Genomic DNA, 20,325 nt, shown 5'->3' on the forward strand with positions numbered 1-20,325 from the left:
CGTGTGTTATTAGAATGAACTACTGCACAAGTAAGATAACTTTTGCCCATCTTGAAACAGTAGTGTAATTGTTTATGCAGTATTTCACTTATTTTGAAAAATACCGCGATACTCCACGTGACGTCACCGACCGCAAAGTATCCTGGGAAAAATGAGAGCGGAAAACCTATCCCGAGAGTCCCCTGATATATAATAATCTTATATTATTTTATATTTTTCTTCTTCCATAAAATAAACTGGCTTGTACATATTTATAAACCAAATATTGCTCAAAGATAAAAGAGAATACAAGTATCAATAAAGAATACAATATACGACACACTGTTATACTTGTTTGTGATAGTAGATTTAATGTTTCGGAAGACAAGTTTCGCGTTAGTATATTTTTCCTGTTCTGAGTTTTGCGTTAGTATATTTTTTCTGTTCTGGATTCTATCGTAGCACAACTTAAAACCCGTTTCCGAGGTACGACTGAAGTGATAAACAATTTTGATTTTCTCAACCCTGCTACACTGACATGTTCATCTGAGGAAAAACTTCAGAAATCTGCATGCAGCTTTGCTACAAGTATGGCACCAATGTAAGCTAAGATTTTGCTTAACAAATATTGGTTTTAATATATTACAACAGGGATGGAATTGGTAACTTGAAATCAGTTTGAGAAATCATTTCGTTCTTTTTGGAAAATTATTGCTTTACGTCTCTTCTCGATATACTTACTGTGTGTATAAGCCCCCACTGTTGGTTTAGTGGCTAGCGTGAGTGTGCCTTTGGTGCGAGATCCTGGGTTCAATTCCCAGTAAGAGATCATTAAAATTTGAACCAATTATAGTAGTTCGGATTGCACCTTAAATTGTAGATCCACATCTCATATAGAATCGGCGCTGAAAAGGTATACTAAACTTAATCAAACGAAGTGTATATTTAAGTTTTCTAGCAATATCAGTGGGTATATTGCTGAATTTTTGTTCACTAAAATGAACTAATGAAGCTCATAAAGAAAAACTTCATAACAAATGTTAACTAATATTTCTATCTTCGCTAACAAAGCAAACGCTGAGATTAGAGCTCACTGGAAGTACTTTTTGAAACGACTACGAATTTATGTTAATCTATTTAGAGTTCGCTTCTGTTAATTTAATTTTAATCTACTATTAACTAATAGTAACATTAAAATCTCATACTCTTACTACGGTATTATTGTCTCGTGTTGGAATGTCACCAGCAAGCAAGAAATAATGTACTGAAGTCCACTGTCATCTTTGAATCACAAAAGACTTTTCTATTGTTCTTTCTACGATATTAGTGATTCCTACTAGACTCTATTGTTGTTGCCCCGTCTGTCTGTCTGTCACTCCTCCGTTATCCTGAGATGGATGATAGATAGTAACATGTAACTTTCGACACTCCACTCTGCATCAAGAAGTATGCTTATCAGCCAAATTTTAGACCGCTAATCTCAAGGGGTCACTTCCAGTCAAAAGTCAAAATGTTATTTGTTAACAATTTCTTTAGGGACTGCTTGACTTTGCATCCGATACAAACTCAAACCATTACCTTGTCATATCTTTACCATTATAAGATGCTCGAGAATAAAAATGTCAGCACTGGCCTTGATGTTCAAGGGAGTAGAGCATCTGCCTGCAACGCGGAGGAACCGGGTTCGGTTTCCGAGGAGATCAGAACTGGATAAATTTTCCATAGTCACTACACCTACAAGCTCTGGGGCCCACTCAGCCTCGAGATAATGTGCGTACTGAGGAGGCAACCCTGGGAGAGAAAAGATCTTGGTGTCGTGTTGACCACCCACCTCCAATATGACCGAGGTTAAGAAAGTGTGAAGCTTTTCATCTACATCTCCCTCTACTTCCCTTCATGACATGGATTTTCGCACGAGGAATACTTTCGCTTCCACCATTTGTCATTATTTTGTTTCAAAACATTTAACATTCTAAAGATAATGGAAATGTATCGTCAGAACAGTGGGTCGTAGTTGTTTTACTTTCAAACTCAAGTACAAACAGCGCGTAGGTAAATTCGATTAAATGATAACTGTGAGACAACTGAACAAAATTGGGAAGGTTCCAACGTGTAGAAAGGTTACATTTTTTACTGAGTTTGATCATTATCGTTAGAGTGCAGTACAGGGCAAATTACATTTCAATCGGAATTTTGAGCCTGTGCAACGCTGCTTTCTGTCCATGTCGCATCTAATGCTACTTCGTTGAACAATTTAGTATATTCTGTTCAATCGGTTTCCTTCGTGACACTTGCATGAGGGTTCACCGACTCCGAACCCCCCCCCAAAAAAAAATCTTAACTTGACATGTATTTGTACACTTTCTTTGTAAATCTATGCTTGCTTAGCAGATAAATGATTGGTGCAACATAGATTTTATTTTACACTTCATCTGTACTCTCCTTGAAAAATAATTTAGGTCTATATATTTTTTGGCAATATAGGTGGCAGCACTTAATTATTTATCGTCTTATTTAATTCAAGGTGAAATTATTTCCTGTAAACTCACAAATCTTTCACAATAATTATTTTCAGAACCTCAGTAAAATCTTAATTAGGTTTCATACTTTTCACAGCTTGGCTCAAGTTTTGTGACAGTTGAGTATTTCACAGACTCACAAATTTTTATGACAATGGTGAACTATACTCCCTATTTCTTAAACTATGACCATTGACTTAATACAAGGAAAAATTATTTTTCATAATCTCTCTACATTTTTATGAAATATAAAATTGTACAGACCCTTTTCTTAGGCTTTATTATAAAAGGAAAAATCAATTTTCACAATGTTCCTTAAACTTTTATTTCAATTGAAAGGAGGAAACCTTGGATACCATAAATTTGCTTAACTTTCCAGTGGTTTACGTCAAAATTGACAAACTTTGATGCCTTCCGTATAGACAGGTGTGATTTATGACAAACGGAACTGGAACAAGGAGAAAGCTTATACAGAAGGATTTTAAACAGCAATAATAATTAAAAAAAAAATACACAAATAATAAAAGAAGAAGAATGGAACATGCAGTGAGTGATAACTGTTTTTGTGATGATGCGGGCAAACCATCCGTCAGAAATACAAGAATTTGTAAATGGTAATGCGAGTATATTAATCTATTTAGCGAGGTGAAACCTTTCAAACTTACAATTCAAAGGACAAGTGATAATGCTTGTGACATCAGAGAGCCATGTCATCACATCTTTTGAAAAAAAAAATGCTATCAAAATTAATTACCGTACAACTTAATTTCACAATTGAGTTCACTGAACCAATTTCTGGAAATTTCAGCAGGAAATTTGTATTCTAGAAGTTGAAATGGGTTTCATGTCATATTGTGTTGAGATTTGATATAAATGAGATGTGTATTTGTTACAGTATTCTATTAGATCATAATTTATTGCATTTTTCATTTTATTTCTATAACTGAGGGAAAGCAACAGAATTTAATCATATATAGAAAGGTATATAGGGTCTATAATTTTGTTTTCTTCTCCTCTCCTGAAGTTACTAAATTTAAGCCCAAGATCTTGTAACCAATGTTTAATTTGTTTCACAAATGTATGCGTTTCAGTAAAATAACGCCTTTCCCATATCATGAGAAAGTAAGTGCTGACATCTAGAAAAGCACGTGTGGAATTTAGAAATTTTGGGCGATATTCAGAGAATTCGTTAAACAAGCGTTAGTCGCGCGATTAGTTAGTGTTATATTAACTCTGTACTAAGAAGGGTGTACTTTCTTATATTCAGATTCTGCTTGTAGTTCAGCCAATAAGTTTATTTGGATATGATTAACTAATATAACCCTAATATCTCGAATGAGAAAAATAAATGTGGCAACTATGGAAATCTAGATGTACGCATGCATAGTCTCTAAAAAAATAAAATATTCGAAAAGAAAATAGTACGAAATTCGAAATGTTTTCTTTGTGGTTTGACATTACAGCAAATTACAAATAGTTACGAAATCGAATTACAATTAATGTATTTATTTCTGAGGGATATTATTTATGTGGGGAATAAGTAAAAGTCAATTAATATTAGTGACAATAAAAGGATTATGTTATAAGGGAAGATAATTTATCGTTCAGTTGTATGTATTCCTAAGTAAACTGGAAATTTTCTACTCATCTTTCACTGTTCACTTTACGAATCAGCTCTGCTATGGTAGAGGACTTGGCTTAATAGCTGCTTCATACTTAACTTACCCAATGAGATGAAAGGAAAGAAAGACAGATGGATTGATAATTAACTATCTTTGTATTTCAATAACGTTAATTTATTGTGACTAAACCAGGTTACTCTCTGCTCTAAATTAATTAGTCATATGTGATTAACTTAGTCAACTACTAAGTGCCAATCAGAGATTCTGAATACACTTCTGATAACCATGCGTTAGTCAAACCCTTAGTATGGCGTTAATCATATTTCAAAACGACTCTGCATATGGTCCTTTAAAACTACTTGATACTGATGTAATCATTTTAAATTCTGTTCTAAAAAGCTGACATCACTTGAATTTTCGACCGTCTGTATAAGTTACAGATACACTGTCTACCCTTCTATGGTTTTTCCAGTGAAACAATAGATTACGATCAAGTTCTAATGTTCTTAATAAACACGTGAATACTTACATGTATTGTAAATAAAGTAAACAAAGTCCAAAAATTTAAGTTTTACACTGAACGAAATGACATTTTGACTCACAATTCATATGTATTTTGATAACATATTTATTCAACTTTTAATAACGGTACCAGTCTATTGTAGCTATCATGTTGAGGTATGCTGATATAATGCAAACTTTCCTAAAACTTTCACTGACAAGTAAGAAGGCTAACGAGATATCAGAAGCATAGCGATTGACGGAAGTCATGTATTCCTTCGATTTTGTGTTTCTGACTGTGGTGCTGTCAAAAATATTTTCACAACTGAACGTCGCATCGCAACTTCTCCAAACTAAACAAATTGACTCTGAGAAAGCTTTATGCACTCTTGAAGAGAACCGAGAAGAATTGAAGAAAATGAGAGAAGAATACCATCAAATAAAACAAGAGGCCACAGCTGTTGCTGCGAAGTGAAAAGTTAAGCCTGTGTTCGTAGAAAAAAGGCAACCCAAAATGAAGAAACACTTCGATGAACTGATAGAAGATCATCGGTTTTCGGACACAGAGGCTTGCTTCAAGGTTAATGTTTACAATTAGACTTTTACATATCGCATACAATGAAATAGAGAATCGCTTTACATCGATACAGACAATTCTTGATAAATTTTTAATCATATTCCCGAAAGTACTCGTGAACTTTTCAGACGAAGAAATTTTAGTTAAGACTCAAAAACTACAAAAGAATTACCAGCAAGACATTGGCCGTCATTAACATTGGAATTAATTTCCCTTCGCGCTAGACTTAGACACTAGATTTTAAAGATCAACACTGTTCTTGAATTTGCGGTATTACTGTAAGTCGAGTTTAATACTATTGCCCAACGTTATCCTGAAGTTTTGACTACTCTTGCTTTTTTCCTGACTTTACCCGTGACTTTGGCTTCCGTTGAAAGGTCATTCCCAGTCTTAAAGAGAATCGGTGTCCAATGACACAAGAGAGAATGAGCGACTTGGGGATGTTGGCAATCAACCATGAGAGGCTTCGACCATTGAAAAGAGAGATCTTATACGGGAATATGCGGAGATAAGTCGAGATCGAAGTATTTATTGTAAAACTAGGGATGGTACCGAGACCAAGACTAGTCTCGGTCTCGTCTCGGTATCGTCTCGAATTATCGAGACGAGACCGAGACCGAGACGGCCTTTTATATACCGAGACGAGACCGACACCGAAACTGCCTTTTATCTACCGAGACGAGACCGAGACCGAGACGGGCCTCTATAAATCGAGACGAGACCGAGACGAGACTTAGGTCAGTCTCGAAAGTCTCGGTCTCGTCTCGAATATTGATATAGACAACTATTAAGATTGACCTTTACTCAAAATTTCTTTCGTTGCTGTATTAGGTAATATGGGAACGATTGACTAATGTTCAGTGGCGTATTTAGGGGATGGCTATCGGACTGAAGCCCCTCCCGAAATAGATTTGTAATCATTTTTTCGCATTGCACGTACAACACAAATATTTCTTAATCGTTCTCAAGCCTCTCCCGAAACAAAATCCACTGCTGATGTGTATAGTCATCTCTCTCTCTCTCTCTCTCTCTCAACACACACACACAAACACACTATATATATATATATATATATATATATATATATATATATATATATATATATATATATATATATATATATATATATATATATATATATATATATAAATACACTAGCGGATCAAGGATATGATCGAGGGAGGGGCTAAACCATAGTTTGACATTTTATCCAGTGTGTATAACCCCTTTAACACTCCCCTTGGATCCTCGCCTGTATAGATATCTAATATAAGTAAAAGGAAGAGTTTGTTTGTCTGTGTGTCTGCGTGCCTGTCTTTCTGATTGCCTGTGTGCGGCCTGGGGACCAGACGAGAGTCCAAGAGTTACGAAATTTGAGTGACAAGTATTATGTCCCAGGCCTCAGACCAAGAAGAAGAGTTTTTTTTTTTTTTTTTTAAATCGGGAGGGTAGAAAATGACCGATATTAATGTCGAATACATAGTTTTCGCAGTCGCTGAGATCAATGATGATACTTCCATTAGCGATGACTTTCAAATTCAGCTACCAGTGCATGCGAGCCGAAGTTCACTTGCGGGGGAGGGGAGTACCGAGACGTAAAAATAATACAAAATGACCGATATTAGTGTCAAATACATACAGTAGTTTTCGCGGTTGCTGAGATAGTGATACTCCCACAGGCCTTGACTTCCAAATACTGGTCCCATGCGAAAAATGGGTATTTCATCTAGTAATAGTCATATATATTAAAAATGCTGATTTTTTTTAACATGCTGTGTGAAATATGGAAGGGGAAATTCTTCCAGATACTCTGCAATACCACTAGATAAACAAGCAATGTTGTCAACGCAACATAAAGTTGTAATTTCTCAAATTGCACTACGTTTGATATTACATATTTCTATTCAGTTAATTTAGTTTAGTGCGTGAGTTTTCTCGGGGTTCTCCCGTTACCTCCCACTTTCTTCACTCCACCATTTCATTCATCTCTCATCATCACAGTCTCCTTTAGCCTAACCGGAATAACCGTGGGACGTAAAACTCAAAAATTTCATTTCATTTTTAATTGAGTTTAACGCCTCTTTCAGCAGCGAGGTTATATGAGACTGAACCTACTGATTAACGTTGAATTTAAACCACATGAGCTCCCGCCGGGAATCTAACCCGGGTTTCTCACGCCATAGGCTAACTGCTTAGCCACGAAAGAGCTCTACATATTTCTATTTTAGATATTAAATTAAACCACAAAAGCACATATCTTATTCAGTGTAACAAAGGACAATACATATCACTAATATCAACATTTTGGAGATCTCTAATAACTCAAATGGCAGGAACATTATAACATTAGTGTTCAGTAGTTTTAATTACAACAAGTCGCAGTTACATCATTTTAAGCAATGTTGCGAACTTAAATAAATTGCTAAATATTATTATAAATATAGTGCAAATAACGTAGCTAAAGTGCAAAATATTTTTAAATTACTCGTAATTTGTTCTATAATGCAAGAATGTTTTCAAAACACGATATTTTTCATAGTCTTTGGGCTACTTATAATGTTAATGTCAAAGTTTTCGTTCCAGCAATACATGTAAAATCAAATTGTAACTGAAATTAAACGTAACTGACAACTTTTCAGTAGCACTAGTTGTTCTCCCTAAGCCTTAGGCCTGGTGTTTTTTTTTAGATTAAAAAACTGATTTATTAAAATTTTAATTACGCCCTAACTGCATTTCATTTGTTATAATTTGACCACCAACCACCTCAAACTCGATCCATATCATATAGCTATATGCAATTATTCAAAGACTTACAGTTAGTAATACACATTGTGTTGATTTTTGTTTTGTTTTGTTTTAGTTTAACGTCTCACGATTATGCTAGGACGGCTAAAGGAGACGTGGAGTTACTGATCATAGTGGAATCCGAAAAACTTCGGTCGTTGAACATTACCGCCACCAGGAATCGAACTCCGGATCATACGAACCAAAATCAAGCGTACTAACCATTACAGCAAATGGGGGTTCTTACATTGTGTTGATTCAAATAATTGAGTCCGTGTTGCCAGATCCGAAGATCAAAAAGTAGCGTGTCTGTGCTCCAAAAGTAGAGGATATGAACTATTTGTAGCCCAAATATATAGAAATGAATTATTTGGCAACTAATGACTGGTACTAATGAAATAATGTTTAAAATAGATCGGAAAATCTTATGGACATATTGCAAGACGAAATTATGATTGATAGACAAAAACAATTTTAGATTGTATACCACGTGACAAAAACAGCCTAGGAAATGTCCGCATACAAGAAATTGTGACAAAATCAGGAACCACTGGGGAGTAACCTGGAAAATAATTACCCAAGTTAGATAGTTGTAGAGAAAACTTGGGAAGACTTCACCCAGCAGTGGATTGATAATGCTTGATTATGATGATGGTGATGATTTTATATCAAGACCTGAGAGGTAAACTAAACCAAGTCATGATTTCGTAATTTTACAGGAGAAGCGAAAAACCGGTTCCTTAACTAAGATCTATAATACTGTTTTTCAAACTATACTAAGTAGTTACAAAGTAGTAAGGTGGCTTTAGGCTTATATTATTACACCACTAGAAAGAACACAGTCTATTAAAAAAAATATTCTAACTCAATTTGACCAAAAAGTGACTTAACATAGTCTACAATTAATGTTTATATATATATACTGTATAAATTTACTAGGTAAGGTGGGACAAAATTGGATCCAAAATTTAACGAAAGTCATACAGCGAAAAAATTTTTTTTGACTATTTAATACTTCATGTTGCTGCAAAACTAAGAAAATGAATACAAAAGAAAACTAGAAAGTTAATAATCACTTGTTTTGGCGAGAGAGAAAAAATAGATACAGCTAGCTCGAATTACCTATATACTTATATAATATATATGTTTATGTTTCGCAAGTAATTTTCAATCAATATAAAATTTCAACGTAATGAACGCACAATTGGTTTTCTCGAATAAAGATCACATGCACCGCTAAGAGCTCAGGAATAAGCTTAATCTATGTTACGGCAGTGGATATACGTATGCGTATGTAATGCATTACAACTTTAGGAACTTGTATAAGAAACAGAATGTACTTAAATTTAGAAGCGAACTATGCGTAACATCTGACTTTGAATCTAACTTGTTTCGTGATGCAACCCAAGGCCACACATAGCAAAGATGAGTGCCGTAGCTCCCATCACAAAGTTCAGGAATTTCGTGTTATAAGGTGGCAATTAAACACGTAGATGTGAAACGGTAATAAAGCATTTGATCAATTTTAAACAAAATATATTGTAGTAATAATTTACCCTATTTGTTCAGATAATGAACGTTATATTATGCTTTTAAAATGACAGTCAAAACAAAATGTATTGGACAATAAATGAGAAATTGTAAAATTTCAATTTCGGTACGATTAAATACATTCATGCTGCTATGTATTGCGTTATAAGTTAGAATATATTGAACAATTCTTATTCTAAGGAAGGAAATAAACTACTGTATAGTACTGAAGTTAATTTAATAGAGTTTAATTGTATAGGCAGTACTGAGGCCATATGAGAAAGTCTTTTGCTGAAAGTGAAATATGAGTTACTATTAGAATTTTATCTCAGATATGATATACCCACTGATGATTGAAACTGGAACACACGCATGGAAGGCATCAGCGCTAGCAAATTAGCTCTGAAGAAGTACACCATACTATAATTCTAAGTCAAGAATAAGGCCAAAAATAAGAAGCAGAAATGACAGACTTTACAATAATAATACTTTTACAATTTTAATTTCACCTATTTATTTCGAGACTTTCGAGACGAGACCGAGATTTGGCCCTCGAGACCGAGACCGAGATCGAGACAAGCATTTGTTGACCGAGACGAGACCGAGACCGAGACGGTGATTTTTGACTCGAGACGAGACCGAGACCGAGACAGCTACTTTTAAACCGAGACGAGACCGAGACTGTACAAAGTCTCGTCTCGTCTCGTCTCGATACCATCCCTATGTAAAACATAAGTATTTGAATCTCTGTTCGGTAGTAAATATAACACTAAGAATATTACATTATAACGTACTATGAAGAAAAAGTATTGAATATAGAGGGGGTCCTTTCAAATTTTCTTGCGGGGGGGGGCGAAATTTCTAGATCCGGTACTGTTCATAAGGTGTGAAAAGAAATTGATATTTCAACTCACTAGTCTTTCTTTTAATCTAATGTCCCCCATTCCTTTTGCTTGACAGAGGGATTCTCATATTACAACGTTCTTCATGTCAATTCGTTCGAAGTTTGTTCTACTTATAAACCCGAGGTAACAGAAAATACATTCGGGTGTGTCTGCGAAATTTCCTATATTCTGATTGGAATGCCGTCTAGGGTTGCACATGAGACAAGACGCGTTATCTCGTGAAGGTAAACCTATCTCATTTCGAAGAGTTCTGCTTTGTCTCATTTCTGAGAGAGACGAGACTAGAAGTCCCGTCTTGAAAAAGTAATACAAGGTAAACTCTTAATAACAGAACTAATAAATGAAAGTCACAGCACTAAACTTTCTCCCTCCCAATTGAATGGTGAACCGTACAATAAGGAAATATGTTTATGAAATATGAAAACAATGTTAGATGTTTTCGAAAAATCTCGTCTGAAGAAAACTGACTACATCAGTAGACTAACCTTTCTAAATTTGAATTTATAACAATCGTCAAGAAATGGTTTATATCATATTTTAAGATTAGTTATGAAACATTTCTGAAATATGAGTAAAATCATTGTATATCGATATTATCACAAAATTCTCTTAAAAAGGGACTAATTTCACCAGTTAAGGTAACTGTGAGGAAAGTATTGCTAATTATACGCTGTAAGATTGTTAATGAAATATTCATTTCTGAAATGCAGATTCATCCCTAGTAATGAGTTAGTCCTTCCAGAATTTCGTGAGAAAAACAATTACGCTATATTATAGGATAGTTAATTACATAGTTACTTGAATAAAATCTCTATAGCTGTTTTTCGAAAAATCGTCCGTATAAACTCTCAGTAAATTGTCCCCTATGGACTTTTCTTATAAAATTGGGTTAAATTAAATTATATTGTTTTCAATTAAAGATCTATGATATTCAAAGAAAACTGTCATATGCATTAATTCTATAAATAAGAATTAGGATTAGAAATTAGATTTCTGGGTTCTTGGCATCTATGACAATATCAGCCCGTCACGTTTAAGAGATGACGTCAATCGGCCATTAAACTGGTCTGGAATTTGCGAAGGAATATGGAAGGAAGGAAGCGGTCTGGGACTATTATCAGCCTGCCATTTGCCTGGTATGAATGAGAAAAACCCAGGAAAATTTCATTCAGGATGGCTGATTTAAAAAAAGCTTTTACTTTTTCGGCCGAATGTCCACACCGGGAATCGAACTACATTACGCGGGGCCACAATTCAACAAATAAGACTTCGATATTCTGTCCGTGTTTTGTTTATTCAACTGATGGTTCAAATACACTGACTGCGTTTATCTTCAGTTATACTAATTCGGGAACTTGTAAAATTATTGTGGTGTTATTTTATTTTTTTTATTATAATTTAATTTTAATATTTAACAATTAAATATTGTTACAAGTTACAGTTTGATTCAAATTTATAACTATTTTCTTAAGATTATTATTGCTTTCGTTTTTTATGATACATAATCGAATATTCCAAATTTTACTTAATTTTAAATCGTCTTCTATATTCAATGTTTTATCATGTAGTTTTATTTCTATTGCTTCGCTTAATAACCTTTCATATTCATGAGTGAATCTACATATCACCGACGCATTTTCAAACAAAATTTTATACTTTTCTTCTATAGCCCGTTGCACATTCCGACTTTCATAGTTGATTTGATCGTATATGGACGAACACCGTGTGCGTGGGTTTTCTCAGGTTCTCCCGTTTCCTCCCACTTTCTTCATTCCACCATTTCATTCGTTATTTCATAATCACCGTCTCCTTTAACCTAGCCGGCATAACCGGGGGCCGTAAAACTCAAAGGTTTCATTTCCTTTCATTTCATTTGCTCCTCAAATCTAGTCTTATTATACGTCCCGTTTGTTCAATGTGTGTTAGTCCACATTCACGTAGGATTGAGTAAATAGCTGGGATGTCCTATTTTTTTCTTGATCTTTCGTAGTATTTACTGAAAACTTATGGAACAAAACAATTTAAATGTCACATTTAAAGATCAAACAAATTCTACGCTCCGTGAAAAGTCAAGAAAGACTTGACACCTCAGGTATTTACTCAATCCCATGTAACTGTAAACCAACATAAATTGAACAAACGGGACCTGCAATTAAGACTAAATGTGAGGAGCATATATGATATATATGATTAAATCAATCAGAGAAGTCACGTTACTCACCATTAATCCACCGTGATGTATCAGCATTACATAATATCCAAAGACTTGTAAGCTATGATCAAGCTGTATTCAGCTAGTAACATCTCGTTTACTTTAGCAAAGTATATCATTAATTAACATGGATATTAGATAAAATAGTGGCATTTCAGATTATTAGTCACCATTAGCACAATATGCAATAGAAAAAAAAAACAATATATTGTTTGAAAGTGCGTCGGTGATATGTAGATCCAGTAATTGACATACATTGTTAAAGAAATAAAATTACACAATAACACAATAAATAAAGAAGGTTTGAAATTAAGTGAAATTTGAAATATTTTACCATAAAAAAGAATGAAAGCAAAATAATATTAAGAAAATTGTTAATATTATTTTGAATCAAATTGTAACATACAGTGGCGAAGGGAAGGGGGGCAGAGCCCCCCCCAAAGAGGTCCGACAATGTACTTTGGTACTTTGATGTTTGTAATTTTTTATATATTTTTATGTTTATATATTTTTTGTTTGTAATTACTCTATATGTACCTATAACAGCACTTGCCCCCCCCCAAACACACATCCTGGCTACGCTACTGGTAACATATAACAATATTTAATTGTTAAATATTGAAATATAAAATCATAACAATACAACAATAATTTTACAAGTCCCCGAATTAATACAACAACTCTGAAGATAAACGAAGTTAGCATGTTTGTAACATTAACCAAGTAAAATAAACACGAATGGAATATCAAATCTTACTTATTGAGTTATAAAGAGGGGTAAACGTGGACCTGAAAAGGTAGGGGAACGGGGGACGTTACACCGTCCCCCGTGCCTACCTTTGCCCATTGTAATTTGTTAAGAAGTGGGAGACGCCATAGATATTTTTGGACGTGAAGTAACTGCGCCCTTCCGAAATCCCCCTCACTTTTACCACTGGTTATAAACACTTCGTGAAGATTAGCTAAGTGGTATACACCATAAGTATTGTTTAAAACATTGTTCAAACATAATTAATTTCGAACAATTAATTACTCTTTCATAGTTTTTTCGAGAGAAATTATAATATTTATGTCAAATTGTAGAGTTGTTAGTGAGTTTTTAGAGTTTTTTCCGAGAAAATTTCTGTATTTTACTCCACTCATAATACACTTTTTACTACTATTATTTTTCATCTTACAATATATTACAAGAATGAATCATATATGCATTTGTGAAATATGAAGATTGTAACCGTCCTTCTCTGCTTCAGACAGAATGTCATAAGTGTCCAAAAACAAGTAAACGGTTCTGGTAATATACATTTAATTTTTGGTTCAAGATTTCACTATTGGGTCCTCCTGGTCGTAGTTCCACAATAACGGAAGAATACGAGAAAAAAATGTGTATGTAGATTACTGTATATAATATGTAGTATGATGTCAAACATTAACTTAGCTCACTTCTGGATTTGTTGGAAATCACCAATTATGACTATATAAGGAAGTCACAATGTCAAGGATAGACAAAGCCTCCACACCACAGCCGTGAGACATGAACGTTGTAGAGAATCTACTGACGACAAATGTAACCTATTTGTACCATTATCCTAATAAATAATCAACATTACCTCGTATTGAAGATTTTTTTTAAAAAAATTAATGATACCCTTCAGTATCCTACTATCCACCGTGATGTATCAGCATTACATAATATCCAAAGACTTGTGAGCTATGATCAAGCTGTATTCAGCTAGACAATAATATCTCGTTTACTTTAGCAAAGTATATCATTAATTAACATGGAGATTAGATAAAATAGTGGCATTTCAGATTATTTTTCCAATAATTAATGTTGTCGCATCACACATAATCGTATTTATGTCGAAAAAGAATAGGATGTAATTAAAACATTCAGAAAGCCTATACGTTTACTTGTACATTTGAGGCATTTTACAGTTATTAACTGAAAACAAGTACTGTAAAACTTTAAATATAATCTATTTACTTACATTTATTATTCACTTAAAATAATCACTTTGTGTAACTTCCAACAATATTTTACCTCAGGGAAGCAAAATCTAATCCATGGAAAATATTTTCCACCTAAACAATCAGTGCTGCCAACAACCTCTGAAGAAAATAGGCTAGATGACCTTTAGAAATAAGCTTTTTTACGCAAGAAATGGCTAGATTTTGAATTGCTAACCTATAACTCACATTGTAGATTTTAAACCTCTTTTTTTGTGTATAGGATTATACCTATAAGTGAATTATAGTAAAATTTGAAATGTTGAATTTTATTCGCTGAAGACTAATAAGCAACATACATGACTTTAAATTACAATAAAATCCATCAACAACTTATCTGATTTATGAGTCAACAGCCATATTATCAGTTGAATTGAAATGTCATCATCAATGACGTCGCAGCTAGCCTAGAAGCTGGAACTGGATGCACCATCGTTGGATTGTGGATTGGTTGTGTTTTTGTAGACTGACAGTATCCCAATTTTCAGATTAGGCTACTTCTGTCATAGTCCTTACAAACACTTCTTGTTTCTCCGTACACCTACATGAATCAACATGATGGCATTGAGAGTTTTCAAGCTAATTAGATTCTATTTATTTTCTTTAATAATCAAAAACAATCTCTGTGACTTGAAGAACCGAACGGTTTACTAAATTTGTACAGTGAAACCTCTACTAACGGACACCTCTATAAAGCGGACACCTCTCATAACGGACATATTTTGTAATCCCCAAACACTGTAATAGGAAAAACCATGTTGACAAACCTCTCTAAAGCGGACACTCTCTAGTACGGACACGGACAGTCTTTTCTGTCTCTTATAGGTATTATTTACCTCCATATTACGGACACTTTCTCTAGAAACAAGTTGAAAAATACAGAAAAAATACATTTTCAGAAATGCATACATATATCACCAAGGAAACATTGTAATAACATTTTTCCTTGTCAACTGGCTGTTCAGAAACTCAGATGAAGCATCTTTGTTTAACAACACCTTCATATCCTTTGCTTGCATTCCACTCCCACCCAACCTGTTTTAGAATCAAGTGATTGACAGTTGCCTGCCATTTGGGATGACACGTCATTTTACTGTTTTGCTGGAATCAAGCAGAAGACATGTTTGGTAATTTTTGTTCACGTATTCGCATATTGTCTTAGTGCCTCTATTTGTAGACGGAAGCAATAAGGTGTAAGTTGTTGTGAGCTTTCGAAATGCCACGAGAAGCGCTAATGTTAAAATCGAATTGATTGAATTTTCGAAGAATACTGAGGTGTGCGAAGGATAGCTGAAAATTTTTGTATCGGTAAAGCACCTGAGATCATATAAAACCTTGACAAGTTAATAAAGTTGTGGTGTGAAAATGACAATGAAAATTGTGTCTCATTGCTTTGAACAAAGTTGGTGTGCAAGTGAATGTTTTTATAGAGTGCGGAATGAAAAAAAAATCCTGTGTTAGAGTCGATGCTAAAATCTAAGAATTTAGAGGTAGCAACAGAAATGAATGTTTCAGATTTCAAGGTCTCGAACGAGTGGTTAGAGAAGTTTCGGATTAGACAAAATTTCTTTCAAAGCGATTTGTGGAGAATCCGCAGATATCGACATGCCCACAGTCAAAGAACGGTTTGATAAATTACCTTCAATAGTTTGTAATTACATATCACCTTATTTACTAATTTACGTAAGAAAATATCGAAACCTCTCTAAGACGGACACCTCTCTATAGCGGACAATTTTTGATTCCCCACGGCTGTCCGCTTTAGAGAGGTTTCACTGTATTAGAAAACTTTCATTCTTGCAATGAAATGCGCAAATTAAAATAATTAAAAAAATAGTAGGGCCTTTACGGGAGCGGCCTTTAAAATTCTTTCTGAGTCGATAAGTATTGTTAAGTAGTAAATCTGTGAGTGGGGAGAGACAAGAAGAATGAAAAACAAGTGTTTGTTGCTTAATGAAACATCCTCTGTCTTGAGAAATCAATTAATACAATAATATATAATAACAAATAGGCTAATTTTTAAACATTACACTTTATTTTCAAAGAAAAAGAATTTTTTGAATTAATTTAACGGCTAATATAAAAACCAAAAATGGCAAAAGAGATTCATAAAATAAGCTATATTTAAGGCTATAAGCATTTCGTAGATTTGTATAGCTAAATGTTTCTCCAAATAGGCTAGAATTAGCCAAAAATAGGCTAAATTGGCATCACTGTAAACATTTTTTCCTTTTTCTTTTGTTCAGTAAAAATTTGTGATTTTAATAGGAAAGTCGCAGCTTTAGCCAAGTCGACCATTGAACTGTAAATTGGTACAAGATAAATTAATTGTAGAAAATAATTAAATTGTTTGTTCTAAATAACTTAGTCACGACATTAGTCGTAACCAAAATGGCGCGGGCATAATTTACCTGCACTAATTGATATTGTTCTATAGTAAATCCATTGTATATAATAAAAAAAAGTGATGTTCATTTATATTCGTTTTATAAACAAATGTGTAACTACAGTCTTAAATGTTATTGATATTCATAAAAGAAATCTTGGATATCTTGGGAAGAGAAACTTTACAAAAAATTTTTAAAAAATAAAATAAAAAATAAGCATAAAATAGAAGTAAAGTGTTATTTTATATAATGAGATTTAAACTTGAGAAAAGTATTAGGGAACCTTTAGAAAATAAACTTGAGTATCATAATGGACACACTATTTACAAAACGTTTTGCATAAGAGATATATCTAGTTGTAAAAGAAATACATATAATTGTCCATTTAAAATCCACTACATTCCATTGTAATTACATAAAAAAGACCTCTTACATTCTCGTACTCGGAATAAAAACTGTTTCAAGGACCAATAAAGCAAAGGGAACAGCTTGTCGAAATCATGTCGCTCTCACGAGACAAGATGACTGAAAAGTTTGTCTGTTATAAACATTCATAGGTGCTGCTGGCTTTTTTTCTTTCCTTATCCGAGAGCACTGTCCGTAAGTGGATACTTATTATTTAATATCTAACAAATGCTGCTTGCGATTGTCAGTTGTTTCCCACGGTGGTGACCACCCGCTGTCCACGGCACTAGTCTATGGTCCGGTTCTCGTTTTGTTCGGTGGAGTGCGTCTCCACTTTTTTAAGACAATACCCGAAGACTTCCCGTTGAGTTTTCGACATGCAGCATCCCCACACGTAAAACAACAATGGCGTCTGCTCTCTAGATAAACCACTTGTAACATCAGGAGGGAGCCACTGCAGCCTTAACAATAACGACTTCTCAACAAAACTATAGCTCTCTTCACAAGTTTCCGCATGTTCTTGAAACAGCAGAATAACGAAAACTGCACACAGATCTATATACAATTACACTGTTTTCTCTTTATTCTTCTCTTGGATGACCTTCAGGTTTTCATATCTTCCGGCAACTTTCAATTGTTAGAAGTTCTTCGGGAATTTTCTGAAAGACAGAAATATCGTATCAAGAGCTATTGATGTATTCTATTGACAACAGCTGTCATGGTCTCTAATATCATTGTTACACAACAAAAACCGGAATAAATGTTTTTCCTATGAGAAGAAAGGTCACTTTTTATGCAGATTAGAAATAAATATAATGTGAGATCTAAATATTTTGTGTTTGGAGTAGAGTTGTTATATTTCTTCACTGTAAATACAGGATGCTCGTTGAAAAAGAAAACTCAAAACAGACTTCTAAAGATGTCTGCAACGCGTTAAGTTATTTTGGAATTAAAAAAAAAAAAAAAAAAAAAAAAGCTTTTATAAAAGTACACTTAGTTATTTCACCATAGTTACTTAGTTGATTAATAGTAGGTCCTACTGCATAAACTTCATAAGGTCTGAACTTCTAATACTAATTGATCTTAACTACGGTCTTTATTAGTGTATTTATATGCTGATTTGTTTTTTCTCTGAAACTGTTAGTCTTGAAACATACAGCCAGGCACGTAGCCAAGGGGTGGGTCCTGGGGGTCCGGACCCCCCCCCCTTCGAGACCAGAATTAAAAAATTAAGGAAGGACGAAACAAAAAGAAACAAGAAATAGGAAGAATCAGCGTTAAAAATAAAGATAAAATATAAAGATAAAAATAAAGATAAAAATAAAAAATATTTTTTTATAATCGCTTCCCTGTAGTATCAAACATGTTATTTCAGAAACGGTTTTCTACTGGTCCTTTAACTTGTCATTTGGAACAGACAGTAGTTGACGGAATAATAAAACAAAAAAGTTATGTGGAAAGCAAGACCTGTTAACATTTGATTCAACAGAGAAAGGAACACAGATATAAAATATTTTACATTATTGGATACGTACCTTTTTTTTAATAGTTGTCATAATGAAAGGAAAATTGTTATATTTGGATGAACAAAAGAAGGAACGTAGATATTGTAATTTTTTAAAAAAATATATATTTATAAATATTCTATCATTCGAGATTTCTTCATAGTTTGTTACTAAAATACTTAGTAACATGATGGGCGCCGATCCTGGAGGGCCGAGGGCGCCCTGCCCCCCAAAGGTCATGTGGGCCCTTGTTGTATTTATGAATATACAATATATTGGCATAATTTGAATGCAATTTGTCTTAAAATCCTCATATATGCCTTCTGCATCTGAATGGACCCCCCCCCCAAATTTACAGAGAAATCGGTGCCCTTGCTAACAGTCCTAATTTTAAAGTCTTAACAAACCAATATATGTTGCTAGTAAAATAGTTTAAATTGATCAAGCCCGTGGTGTGATAACCACAATATTTCATATTAAACTCTCCCACCCCCATTACGAAATCCAGACTAAACAAACCAATATATGTTACCAGTAAAATAGTGTAGAATAATCGAACTCTGGTGTGATAACCACAGTATTTCATGTCTCGGACCCCCCCTATTACGAAATCCTGGCTACGTGCCTGATACAGCTGTGAAACTCATCGCAAGTCATGTTCCAATTCACGAAACACTGTAACATTTATTCCAGTGTTGTCAAGTCAAATCTGTCTCTCTCCTTACTTCACCGTTCGCTCATAAATGAAACTATATGTTCTGCATTAGAATTATGTGCTGGGATCCTAAATGTTTGAAACTACGACTCCTATTCTGAGGAATTGTCCACGAATTATTCGTTCGTTATCGGTTCAGAAGGTCGGACTCGGTCAAGCAGTACACCATTAGAGTGTAATATAGAGAGGCACCTTTAATTACGAAAGCTTGTCCATGTCAGAGGTTTATCTAGAAGGTGAAAACTGGGGGGCACCCAGAATCCAAACTATGATAAGTATATCATGAGATTACTATAAACTTTCAAAAATATATAGTCTATCTAAATAATGGCTTAAATTATTTTTATCACTAAAAACTGGGGGGCCTAGGGTCCCCCGGCCCCAGGCTAGATCCACCACTGGGCCATGTACTTTTGCATTGTTGTTTCAAGACACTTCTTGATTGTTTGTTTTGTATTTACGTTCTCCGTTAGAGGTTAGGCTATAGAAGACGAGATTTACAGTTTATAAAGGAGGTTACTGTAATACGTTTGATGCTGCCTCACCTGGAATTGAACCGGAGCTTGTCCTTCAAAGACATACACCAATCACTATACAAATAAAAAGGACAGGACACTTCATAAAGTCAACCAAACCACGGAAAACACCAGAGCTACTAGCATCTTCGAACTCCTAAT

The 20,325-nt window shown here is 34.2% G+C and overlaps 1 protein-coding gene across 1 annotated transcript in view; it reads right to left on the bottom strand.

Annotated features, from left to right (window-relative positions):
• mei-W68 (meiotic W68) overlaps nt 1–14,703 on the bottom strand; it is a 101,202-nt gene extending 86,499 nt beyond the window's left edge. The window contains exon 1 of the mRNA XM_081743557.1: nt 14,618–14,703. Coding sequence (XP_081599683.1) covers nt 14,618–14,619 — 2 coding nt within the window. The 5' untranslated portion in view covers nt 14,620–14,703. The remainder of the gene's footprint in view (nt 1–14,617) is intronic.
• Nucleotides 14,704–20,325: the final 5,622 nt, after the last annotated feature.

Source organism: Thermobia domestica, chromosome 2 (genome assembly GCF_964235325.1).
Source record: "Thermobia domestica chromosome 2, izTheDome1.hap1.1, whole genome shotgun sequence".
NCBI lineage: Eukaryota > Metazoa > Arthropoda > Insecta > Zygentoma > Lepismatidae > Thermobia > Thermobia domestica.